Source organism: Petaurus breviceps, unplaced genomic scaffold, assembly GCF_028583685.1.
Source record: "Petaurus breviceps papuanus isolate PSGF00001 unplaced genomic scaffold, PetGlider_PUasm1.0 90654, whole genome shotgun sequence".
NCBI lineage: Eukaryota > Metazoa > Chordata > Mammalia > Diprotodontia > Petauridae > Petaurus > Petaurus breviceps.
In genome coordinates this window covers 5,167,370-5,180,295 of record NW_027187301.1, presented here as the reverse complement: position 1 = coordinate 5,180,295, position 12,926 = coordinate 5,167,370, and the positions used below count along the sequence as shown (strand labels likewise).

General features: G+C 35.6%; 1 protein-coding gene across 2 annotated transcripts in view; it reads left to right on the top strand.

The window, feature by feature from the left end:
* Positions 1-12,926, top strand: part of OSBPL11 (oxysterol binding protein like 11) — a 103,470-nt gene that overhangs the window by 33,519 nt on the left and 57,025 nt on the right. Inside the window, exons 1-3 of one of the 2 annotated variants that reach the window (XM_069064978.1) lie at positions 9,574-9,695; positions 11,481-11,656; positions 12,715-12,794. In XM_069064978.1, the coding sequence (XP_068921079.1) occupies positions 9,616-9,695; positions 11,481-11,656; positions 12,715-12,794 (336 nt within the window). In that variant the 5' untranslated portion in view covers positions 9,574-9,615. Of the gene's footprint in view, positions 1-9,573; positions 9,696-11,480; positions 11,657-12,714; positions 12,795-12,926 lie in introns of those variants that run through there. The other variant, XM_069064977.1, reaches the window with a different exon arrangement.

Genomic DNA, 12,926 nt, shown 5'->3' with positions numbered 1-12,926 from the left:
GTCATTGATAAAGGACTCACTTCTAAAATACACAGAGAATTGAGTCAAATCTATAAGAATACAAGTCATTCCCCAATTGATAAATGGTCAAAGTATATGAACAGGCAAAGTATATATTTCTTCCTTACAGAGGAAGAAATTAAAGATATTTATAAGCATATGAAAAAATGCTCTAAATCACTATTGATTAGAGAAATGGAAATCAAAACAACTGAGGTACCACATCTCACCGGTCAGATTGGCTAAGATGACAAAACAGGAAAATGACAAATGCTGGAGAGGATGTGGACAAAATGGAACACTAATGCATTGCTGGTGGAGTTGTGAACTGATCCAACCATTCTGGAAAGCAATCTGGAATTATGCCCAAAGGGCTATAAATACTTTCATATCCTTTGACCCAGCAATACCACTTCTAGGGTTGTATCCCAAAGAGATCATAAAAGTGGGAAAAAGACCCATATGTACAAAAATGTTTATAGCAGCTCTTCTTGTGGTAGCAAAGAACTGGAAATTAAGGGAGTGCCCATCAATTGGGGAATGGCTGAACAAGTTATGGTATATGCATGTTAAAAGTACTATTGTGCAATAAGAAATGAGGAGCAGATGGACTTCATATTTACCTGGAGAGGCTTATACGATCTGATGCTGAGTGAGAAGAGTAGAGCCAGGAGGAATTTGTACACAATTACAGACACAACATATGTGTGATGACCAACTTTGATAAACCGAACTCTTCTCAGCAATCCAAAGTCATAAGTCAAACCCAAAAGACTCATGATGGAGAGAGATGTGTACATTCAGAGAAAGAACTGAGTTTGAACCCAGATTGAAACAAACTACCTGCCCTTTTTCTTTTTCGGTTTTGTTTCCTCTTTCTCATTCTTCATTCCATCTGATACAATCCTTCTTTATAACCTGACTAATGCCTAATGTGAAAGTATTTGTAGATACTGTACTTGATTGTATGCCATGGGGAGGGGGGAAGAGGGGAGGGAGAGAAAATTTGAAACTCAAGGAATTGTGGTCATGATAAACTAAAAGTAAACAAATTAATAAAGACTCAAAAGAAAAAAAAAACAAACCCAAGACTCATCTTCCTGAGTTCAAATGTGACCTTGGATATTTATTATCTGTGTGACCCTGGGCAAGTCACTGAACCCTCTTTGCCTCAGTTTCCTCATCTATAAAATGAGCTAAATAAGGAAATGTCAAACCACTCCAGCATCTTTGCTAAGAAAGTCCCAAATCGGGTCACAAAGAGTTGGACACAACTGAAAATAACTAGAACATAGTCTGCATAATTGTGTGTGTATAATTATTATTATAAACCTGATTTATTATCTTATATACCCTCTAACTTAATCACTTTATTTCTCTATTTTGTTCATTAAACAAATCTCATTCCCATGACTTACCATTTTTGGACCAGTGTGAGGAGCTTCCATATACTATCTCTGCTCTATTTTCTTTTTATTCTAATTTCTTGCCTTTTTTTTTTTAACATTCCCCTTTTCTTCCCTCCTCCAACTTATCAAGCACAATACTGACCCAATATTTGTTGAATTGATTAGAATCACTCCAGGACACAGGGATGAGAAACCATGATGTTATTAGAAAAATAATTTATGCTTTTAAAAAACATCACTGTCACTTTACAGTAACTATACTCCTCCATATAGGATTAGCACCTCTGTTTTGAGGGTTTGCCAAACCCTTTTCAGGGCTGCTCATCCAACTTTGGTGTCCACCTGGCATTAAACTCTCACCTGATTTTCCAAGAAGCTGTAGCATACACAGTAGCCACACACTGCTGAACTATCTCAACAGATGGACTAAATCAGTTTGCGGGTAGCTGATTGGACCACAGAGCTGTTGGTGAGTTGGGGGGTGGGGGTCCTGCCCCAAGCAGTTGGAGATTTCTCCCAGTAGAATGGGCAGATGAGAAGAGTTTGTTCCAAAGGCCATGAAGGCAACTGAAGCAGGTGTTGTGGAGCACTAAGAACATGGTCAGGCCTTGAAGGTCATCTACTGCACCCTCGGCCATTGCTAGTTGTTCTGACTTTTGTCTTGCCACTGGACTTCGATTACTTTGGGAAATTGAGGTTGACAACTTAAGCAACTTGCCCTCACTTAAATCCAATTCACCCTGTGATGTCCTTGGCCCTCCTTGAAAACAAAAGACAGAAAAACTCCTCACACCTCTCCCCTACCCCCCAATAGAATCCTCTCTTGCAATAGAAGAATTGCGGTTGTGGTTTGTCCTTCATTCTCAAAGAGGACCCTGACATTAGGGAGATGATGACATGACTTGCAATTAACTTTGATTTGAGTGAGGGAGGGCTGTGCAAAGTTACTAGCCTCACTTTTTCCTCCAGAGCCATCTGGGTCCTGTGGCCTGATAATCAGTCAGAACACCTGGAGATGGCTCAGGATGCAGTGGGAGACCTTGGCCCTTTTAAACTAAGGTCTTTTCAAGTTTTCACTTAGAGTGAGGCAACACCCATGCAGTGAATAGGCCTCTTTTAAGAAGTGAATCTAGGGTTGGACCCTTAAATTGAAAAAAAAAAAAAAAGACCAAGCAGGGAGGGGAACCAAAAGAGAAATAGTTACTATATACATTCACTCTGAGCCAGGATGGCCCCCAAAATAACCAGTAAGTGGTGCTTGAGTAGGAACCTTTTGTTGTTGTTCAGTCCAGGAGATCCAGAGTGAATTGGGTTTAAGGTTTGCTTGGTCTTTGAGAAAGAAATCTAGCCAGTAAACCCCAAGTTAACTAGGTAGCTTTCTTCCATCAAAATTTCCCTTCCTTTGGGCAGAACACCCTCAGGAAAGTGGAGGGGACTGGAGTGGAGAGGAGAAGATAAGATGAGCTGAGTTGTCCAACTGGAACTGGCCAGCTGGGTCCCATTCAGGCAGTTCAGACTTCTCACAGGGTGTGTTTTATCCTTGCTTCTTGAATAGGACCATGACATCAGGGAGATGCTAAACATGACTTCCATTTGACTTTGATTTGAGTGAGGGAGGGCTGTGCAGAGTCATCAACTGAACTTGTCTCACTATTCCTTGTTTCAGACCTATGAATTAACTAAAATGTATTTCTTCACCACTTATTCTGTGCCAAATCATGAGGACACAAATAGCAAATTAACAGTTTGCTCTCAAGGAGCCCATGTTCTCTCTTTTTCTTCTTTTTAAAAATAATTTTTATAAATATTTCTTTTTTCTATATTGCCATAATATCCCATTTATCCCTCCTCTTCCCCCTCCCAAGAGAACAATTACACATAATAAATAATACTTTGTAGAGAAGGAAAAAAAATCAGCTCAACTGATTGATACATTAAAAAAAAAGTCCAAAAATATGTGCAGTGTGTAACAGCTGTGGGCTTCCCTCCTCTACAAAGGAGTAGATTGGGGTAGGGGGAGAATGTCTTCTATCTCTTTTTTCAAGTCCTACTGGTTTTTATAATTTTGTTGTTTTTTGATTTTTTTAGTGTGGTATTCTTTCCATTTACATTGTTGTAGTTACTATATATATTGTTTTCTTGGCTCTGCTTACTTCACTCTGCATCGGTTCATATAGATTTTTCCATGCTTCTCTGTATTCATCCCTCCCATCCTTCCTTGCAGCACAGTAATGTTCCATTACATTAATAACCCACAGTTTGTTTAGCCATTTCCCAATTAATGGGTATATGCTCTGTTTCCATAATACAAAAATGCTGCTATAAATATTTTGGAGTAAATGGGGGACTTTCTTCTTATTAATGGTTTCCTTGAGATATAAGCCCAGTAATGGAGTCTCTGGTTCAGAGAGTATAGACATTTTAGCCACCTTGTTTGCATAATTCCAAATTGCTTTCCAGAAGGATTGTACCATTTCACAGCTCCATCACCAGTGTATTAGTGTGTCTATTATTCTACCTTTCCCACATTGAATATTGTCGACCAAAACACAGTTGAGTCAATCAGCAAAGTTGTAGGCTACAAAATAAATACTCAGAAATCTACAACATTTTTATATAATAGCAAAACACAAGAAGCAATAGTAGAAAGGGAAAACCCTTTCCAAATAATTACAACATACTTAAAATATCTGGAGATAAACCTCCAGAAGCACACAAAAGACTTGTATAGATTCAGTTTGCAAAGTGCTTTTTAATAAAATAAAGGACAAGCCAAATAAGTGGAGGAATATTCAATGCTCATGGCTAGGCTGTAATAAAAATGACAATACTACTAAAATTAATTTACCCTTTTCATGGTATACCAATCAGATTCAGATTACCAAGAGGATACTGTTCAAAACTTGATTAAAAAAATAACAAAAAGATCTAGAATATCAAGAGAAATGATGAAAAGAAGTAAGGCTGAAGGAGGACAAGCACTTCCAGGTATTAAAGCATATTATAAAACAGGAGTCATCAAACCATCTACTATTAATTAAAGAATAGAGAGATTGGTGGAACAGACATGGGAGATTTAGAAAGAATAGAACTCAATAATCCAGTCTTTGATAAAGTGGAAAACATAAATTACATAGGGGGAAACTCCCTACTTGACAAAAATTGCTTAGAAATCTAGAAGGCTTTCTTTCTGTCAGAAATCAGGCTTATTCCAACAGCTTACACCCTGCTCCACAATATATTCTAAATGAATATGTAACCTTAATGTTATAGATCATACTATAAAAAAATTAGAAGAGGAGCAGACCATATACCTCTTATAATTATGGGTAAGAGATTTTTTTTTTCCTTTTTGGAGGGGGAAGGCAAGGCAATTGTTGCCCAAGGTCACATGTCTAGTAAGTGTTAAGTATCTGAGGCTGGATTTGATCTCAGGTCCTCCTGACTCCAGGGCCCATGCTCTATTCACTGCTCCATCTAGCTGCCCCAAGATGTATTCTTAATCAAATAAAAGATAAGTAATTGGAAAAGATGGAATGGATAACATTGACTACTTGAAACTGAAAAGCTTCTGTAGGGACTACATTAATGCACCTGAGATAAGAAGGGAAGTGGTCAAACAGGAAAAAAAAAAACTTTATATCACATTTCCTTAAAAAGTTTTTTATGTGAGAGCAAGAGAGAGAGAGAGAGAGTGTGTGTGTGTGTGTGTGTGTGTGTGTTTGATTAGTAGCCATTCCCCAATAGATACATGGTTAAAGGTGCTGAACAAACATCAGAAGAATTACACTGCCTTCATAACCATGTTATGAATCTCTAATCCAAATCTGTGATAATAGAAAGATAAATCAAAACAACTTGAGGTTGCACCTTCACACCCAGCAAATTGGCAAAAATGGCAACAGACAACGTTGTGGGGATTGCAGAAGAATAGGCACTCTAATACATTGTTGGAACTCACACTCTGAGTGCACCATCTCTCCACCCAGCAAAAGGGGAGAGGTGGGTAGGTACAACATCCTTCACTTTCAGTCTTAAGAAGTCAAAGTTAGTCTCTACATGGTCAGAGGCCTGATGTCTTTCAGTAGTTTTGCTTTACATTATTGTAGTCATTGTGTAAATTGTTTTTCTTAACTTCACTTGTTACTAGTCTTCCAAGATTCCCTCAATTTTTAATGTTTTTTTTTATTATGGAACTTTATTATTCTGTTGCACACATATGCCACTAACTGTTCAGTCATTTCTCAGTCCACTGCCACTACATCCATTTACATCTTTGTTTCCACTTCTTTCCTGCCACACAAAGGACTGCTATAAATATTTTTGTATATGGGGGACCTTTCCCCATGTCTTTCAAATAAATGCCCAGAGCAGCAAGCAACACAATATATTGACTTTTCTAGTATTACGCCAAATCATTCTCCAGAAAATTGGACCAGTTCACAGCTTTAGAAGCAATACATTAGTGTGTTTGTCTTTCCATAGTCTCCTCTACATTTGCAGTTTTGTCTTCTTTGCCAAGCCAGTGAGTGGGAAGAGAAACTTCAGAGTTGCTTTAATTTATGTTTCGTTTATTGTATTTAGAATGTTCATATGAATGTTTTATATGACTGTTTATATTTGTATTTCTTCTTTTGAAGATTGCTTGGGAAACTTTTACCATAATTTTTTTTCCTTGAGTATCAAAAAGCTTTTGCTCTTATATAAACAAATAATTTAAGAATTAGATACTCACTTTCTGAAAAATGTCCTAGATGTTATTTTACCAGTTTCTTTTTTCTCCGAAAGGCCTTTGCAATACATGAATTTCCTAATTTTCTTATATTAGTTTTTTTTGCTCTAATACTATTTTATTCAATGATTAACACGTAACTTGTTTCCTAAGGTAAGAGTTGCATATCTCCATAGCATTTTAAATTATAATTCAAAATCACCATTTATTTATCATTCAGCTTTTAAAAGTATCTACACATTTTTTTTTATTAGTTAGGACATAGTAGAGAAGAGAGAAAAAGAGATAGAGATCCTCTGCCTTCTCCCCTGCTCCCTCTTACCAAAGTGGGAGTGAGTGTAATATCCCATTTTAACTTAAGCTTTCCTTCCTGTGTGGATTATGTGTCCTCATATATTTTTAGCCCTTCTGCAACCCAAATAGATTTTTTAAGATTCCAAATAAAGGTCACCCCCTGTATTGCAATTTTTCCAGGCAAAGATTTGTTGTGATAGAATTACACTCAAGCTATTTAACAATTCCTCTGGCTATTCTCAAATAGATCAAGTACAGGATTTTTATTTAAAACTTGCTTTTCCATCTATAGACCTCTCAGACAAAAGGGAAAAACACCTGGGAAGGTTTCCAAAGTGGTAATTTACATCTATAAATGCTAGCCCACATTCATCTTTTCAGCAAATATTTCTGTGTATCCCTAGTATGTATAAGGCACTCAGCTTAAAGTTTATGGAGAATACAAAACCAGGATACGAGGTGGAAGGTGAAATTTTAATAAAACATGTGAAAGTCTGTGAAAGTTTAGAGAAGGGAAAGAAGAGGCAGTAGGTAAACTGACTCTTGAAGTGTGAGTAGTAATTGATCGAGCAGAGTTGAGGAGGATACTTGTACTTGAGAAAGACCAAGTTTTAAGGGAACAAAACGAGCCTAATTTGGGGCATATAGAGTAAGATACCAACAGAACAACTACTTGGTGATTTCTCCCTTTAGCATTTTTGGGGGGACTAAGTGCCTATATTACTATACCACATAATTGGTAGAGTTTATCACTTTATTATCAGTATATAATGCAATTTGCTCTAATACTATTTCATTCAATGATTAACGTGTATCTTGTTTCCTAAATAGATCGTAAAATTTGTTAAGATAAAACTAATACCATATACCTCTTCTTTTACTCTGTGGTGCTAAATTCATAGTAGTTTCATAGGAGGTAATATAGCTGACATTTTTATAGTGCTTCAGGTTTGCAAAGAACATTTTATTTTGGGGGTTTGGATGTTTTTTTGTTTGTTTGTTTGAAGCACAGAAGCTTTAAAAAAAAATTTCAGTTCCAAATTCTTTCCCTTTCTTTCTCCCCTTCCCTACCTATTGAGAAGGCAAGAAAACCAATATCTATTACAAATAATGTATAAGGAAGAAAACAGATTTCCACATTATCCATTTTTGCGCCTTCCTCACCCTCCCACCCAAGAAAGAAAAAACAATAAGCTTCAGTTTATACTCTGAATCTATAATTTCTCTATCTGGAAGTAAATAGCATGTTCTATCACCAGTCCTTTGGTATTGTGATGAGTCATTGTTCTGATAAGAGTTACTAAGTATTTCAGAGTTGATTTTCTTTATAATACTACTGTTACTGCATAGATTATTCTGGTTTTGCTTATTTCACTCTGCGTGAGTTCTTATAAATCTTCCTGAGTTTTCCTAAAACATCCTTTTTCCATCATTTCTTACAGCACAATAGTATTGCATTATACTCACATGCCATAACTTATTCAGTCATTCCTCAGTTGGTGGATACCCCCTAAGTTTCCAATTCTTTGTCAACAACAAAAGAAGTTTCTATAACTTTTTTTGTGCATATGGGTCCTTTTTCTTCAATCTCTTTGGAATATAGCCCTAATCAGTAATATTGAAAGAGCATTATTTGTAATAACAAAAAGCTGGAAACAAAAATGTGCCCAATAATTTTCTAGTGATTACTTAAGTTGTAGTATGATAATACAATATTTTTGTACTGTAAGGAATGAAGAATATGAGTAATTTGAGGAAATATGGGAAGATTTGTATGAAGTTGATACTGAATAAAGCAGAGCTGAAAAAAAACCACATGCACAATACAACAAATATAATAGTCAGTGTAAGTAACATACCAGTAAAGTTCAGGACTGTATCCTTCCTTTTTTATTCTGTTAGTAATCAATACAGTATTTTTAGGGAATGTACTTTGTTGCAGGGAGTGGGAATGAGGGGTTGTTTGAGTGTTACTTGAAAAGTACCTATTGTGTCAAAATAATGTATTGATTAAATTAAACATTTTTTCATTTAAACCATATGACAAGCAATCTAAGTTTTCCCTATTTTATAGATGAGGAAGCTATTATTGAGAGAGGTTAAATGATTTATCCATGGTTATCCAATCAGTAAGTTTCAGAGCTGGTATTTAAACCCTATTGTCTCCTGACTGCAAGTGTACCTTTCTTTCCATTACACCATATTGCTTCTCCAAATATTTCTCTTCATCTTTCCTTCATTTGCTAGTATATGCAGTGTGTATATACATTGCTGGGTGTTTATGATTGTTTCCATTTTATTTTGGCCAGATTATAGTCAGTACCCAAAAATCTCCTTCCCCAACTATTTCTTTCCAAAATTATCTCTCGGCCCTCCCCATCTATAGAATTTCAGCTTAATTTATAATCTCAGGGGCAGCTAGGTGGTGCAGTGAGTAAGAGCACCACCGGCCCCGGAGTCAGGAGCACCTGGGATTGGTTCCGGTCTCAGATATTTAACACCCACACAAAAAAACTGGCCGTGTAACCTTGGGCAAGTTACTTAACCCCAATTGCTTTTAAAAAAATTATAATCTCAGCATAATGTAGTGTAAAAAGAACAGGATTTAAAATATTCTGACTTTAAATTCTTGTCTTCTCTGGTTTTGACCAGTTTCATAGCTGCTAACTTAATTCATTTAGTCTTTTAACTGATAAATCAGTACATCGGAGATCTGTTATTTTGAATCCGTAATTTTGTGGATGTCAGAGATCCCACCTTATAACTTATGATCTTAATGAGTTGCATATCACAGAGAAGATTTAAACAATGAGGTCTTTGTGACTCCAAGTCCAATAGTCTAACCAGGACTCTTTCTTATCCTGATTTTTTTTTTAACTAATGCAAAGCTTAAATCGGTTTCTTTGTCAGTAATAAATTATCAGTACTTATTAGATGCCTTTATGTCTCAGGCATGGTGCTAAATTCTGAGGATACAAAAAAAGGCGAGTTCCTGCCATCATGGAATTTACAGTTGAACCAGGGGGACAGCATTCAAATAAATCTGTACAAAGCAATCTATATATAGTATAAATAGTAAATAATTACCATGGGTAAAGCTGCAGAGGTGAAATTTTAGTTGAGACTTAAAGGAAACCAGGTGGTCAGTAGTTAGGAGCAGCAGAAGAAAGCAGTCCTGGCATGGATGACAGCCAGAGAAAATGCCTGGAGCTGAGCAGTGAACATCTCACTGGATTGAAGAGTACTTCTTGGGGAGTAAGGTATAAGAAGATTGAAAAGATTAGAGGGAGTTAGGTTATGAAGGTTTATTGAATTTGGGGAGTGCTGTTATCAGACCTGCATTCTAGAAAAATCATTGTAGTGGCTCAGTGGAGCAGAGGGTCATGAGGCAGGCAGACACATCATCACCTATTGAATAACGCAGATGTGAGGTAATGACGGTCTGTATTAGAATGGTGTCAGTGTCAGATGATGTTATAATGAATGAATAGATGGATTATTTCCATTTATTTTATAACTGGAATTTCTGACACAGAATCTCTTTGGACAGCTGTTTATCTCCTTTATGATGAATTTAGGAGAGAAATCATTCTTTGAAAGAGCTTGGGTTCAAATCCCAACTGCTGTTTACTATGTGATTTGGGGAAAATTAATTTTTCTCTTTGGGCTTCATTTTTTGTTTTTAAAATGAAAGGGTTGGATTAAATTATCTTTATGTTTTTTCTTGGCCTAAATATGATTTTCTATCATCAGTCTCTTCTGTTGTCTCACTAGTACTAGAATAAAGCATTTGTGTCTTAAGCAAGGATTGAAAATTGTGCCTTTTTAAAATTGTGTCTTTAAAGACTTTTGCCTTTTTTACTGTAACTTAAGCAACCTCAGTAATAATAAACTAAATACCAATAAGACACAGATAATGTTTTAATTTTCAAAAATATTTGGTGTCTATTAGTACTTTTAGTAATGCTTTTTGTTATATAAACATTCGTTTCCAAATATATCTAACTGTCCTTCCCGAAAAAAGTTACATTGGTACAACTAATGCATTGACCATTTCTGATGATAGAGGCAATTTTCCTTATCCTTAGTATTCTGTATCTATATCTCATATCTGTATTTAAGGGAGGGAGGTGAATGTTTTCAACTCTTTTCTGGAAGCTAATTGTAATTATGCAGTAGTTTTGTTTTATTACTCTTTTTGTTTATGTTGTCACCTACTTTTTATATATAATATAATATATATGTAAATATATATACGTATGTGTGTATATGTGTGTGTATGCACACATGTATACATATAGTTTTCCTGGTTCTATTCCCAGTTGGTCAGTAAATCAGTCTATAAAGCATTTATTATGGCCACCTACTCCAGTTCTTTGCTACCACAAAAGGGTTGCGCTGAATATCCTGATATTTATAAGAGCTTTCTGAAAGGCAGCTGGTTGACACAGTGGATAGAGTTCTGGGCCTGAAATTAGGAAGACTTGAGTTCAGATTTGGTCTCAAACACTCACTAGCTATGTGACCCTGGACAAGTGTGCATTAGTGTGCTTATCTTCCCATAGTCTCTCTAAGGCAGTTTCTCAGTCTTTTGTTGTTTTCCCCCATTTGCTGAGTTCGAGCAAAACCTCAGTTATTTTGATTTGTATTTATCTATTAACGATTTGGATCAAATTTTTGTATTTTTTAAGTTGTTTCCAGTTCTTTTGAGAACCCTCATTCTTATCCTTTGATAGGATAAGTCAGGAGAATTTTTTTTAAAGAATTATTAAAAGATTAACTGTATTACTTCCTACCTTTGTGTTATACCCTAACTAACTGCATACTTTACCCAGCTCTCTCCTTGGCTCTTTTTTTTTTTTTCATGTAGCTTAAAAATCTACAACCTCTGTTAATTTAGTATCCTTCTTCATTGGGAAATATGAAGCCATCTTTTCCCAAATATTTTTAATGTTAGTGGATTGTACTTTTCTATAACTACACAGATAAGAGGTTTTATAGAGAAGCTTTGAATGTTTAAAAACCCAGATTCCTCATCATTATAGGTTTTTCGTTTTAAATAATGAAGCTGGACTATTGGAGTACTTTGTGAATGAACAATCTAGAAATCAGAAGCCCAGAGGTACTTTGCATCTAGCTGGAGCTGTAATATCCCCCAGTGATGAGGACTCTCATACCTTCACTGTAAATGCTGCCAGCGGGGAGCAATATAAACTCAGAGGTAGGCTACGAGTGCTTAAAGTGAAAATTAATGTGGTGTCTTTTCTTTTTCACTTGAGGCCACTCCTACTTTGTCACTTTGGTTTGTTGCCCTTTTTTTGTTTGTTTTCTTTTGTCTTTTGGAGAACAGAAATTAATGAATTATTAAGCTAGCTGTGGGAAGAACACAGATTTCTGAACTTCTCCATGAACTGAATTTATGTATTAAATAATGATATTTAATGAGTTTATAAAATCTTTCCGTAAATGAACCACTTTCCCCCAGATGGTCATTGAACCAAGCATGTTGTATGTAGGGATGGCTTTTCCACCAAAAGCTTTTGTAATCATTACTAAACAGTATCCTGCTTATTGAGAAATGCATTAAAATAGAATTCCTTTTCAGTTGTTTTTTTTTATATTTGTCCTAAGAAAATACACCATCCCTTCACATGATCTGGGCTGTTGACCTTCACCCTCTTACCCTATGACTAATATGCATATTTAGAATTCACATGGTTTTAAAAAATAAGACATAAATCTTTTTCTTAATAACTTTTCATTTGGGAGTAGTTTGTGTTTTCCTTTGGTATATACACATCAGGTGTCTTACACAGCGACTAGCTTGTCCTGTTTGAATAATTATCTAAGATCTAAAGGTACAGTGTCACCAAATATTTTGAGCTACTGTGTTTAATGCAAGAGTCATATTTGATTTTTAAAAATATTTTTCAGAGAATATTTTTTCTAAGAAAAATTATATAGTTTGTAGCCAAATCCTGTTTTCTCCATATGTGACTTATCCACTGTATATGTGGATATGTATAATATCCACTATGTGTAATAATGTGTGTGTTCAGATTTACTTCCTATATTCGCAGCAATGTCTTTACTAGGTTGGGTGGGCTTCAGTTTTTACTCTTCTCCCTTGTCAGGGATGACTGTTTTTTGGAATTTGAGAATAAAGTTTTGGTTTTCAGTTAGTGATTTAACTCTCCTTCAGTGTTACAGACAATCAAGTGTTAATGAAATTTCAGAGACAGATTTAAAAGTAAATAACTTCTAGGTTGTCTTTATTAGCCACAGATGCTAAAGAACGACAGCATTGGGTTAGCAGACTTCAGATATGTACACAACATCACACAGAAGCTATTGGAAAGGTATGTGAATTGGATTGCAATATTAATTGATGAAAATAGTGAAAGACTATGTTTTTGAAGGATCTCAGCATACTTGAAATGTGAATCACTTATTAATATTTATATCCAATTAAAAGGTAACTATCTGAGAAG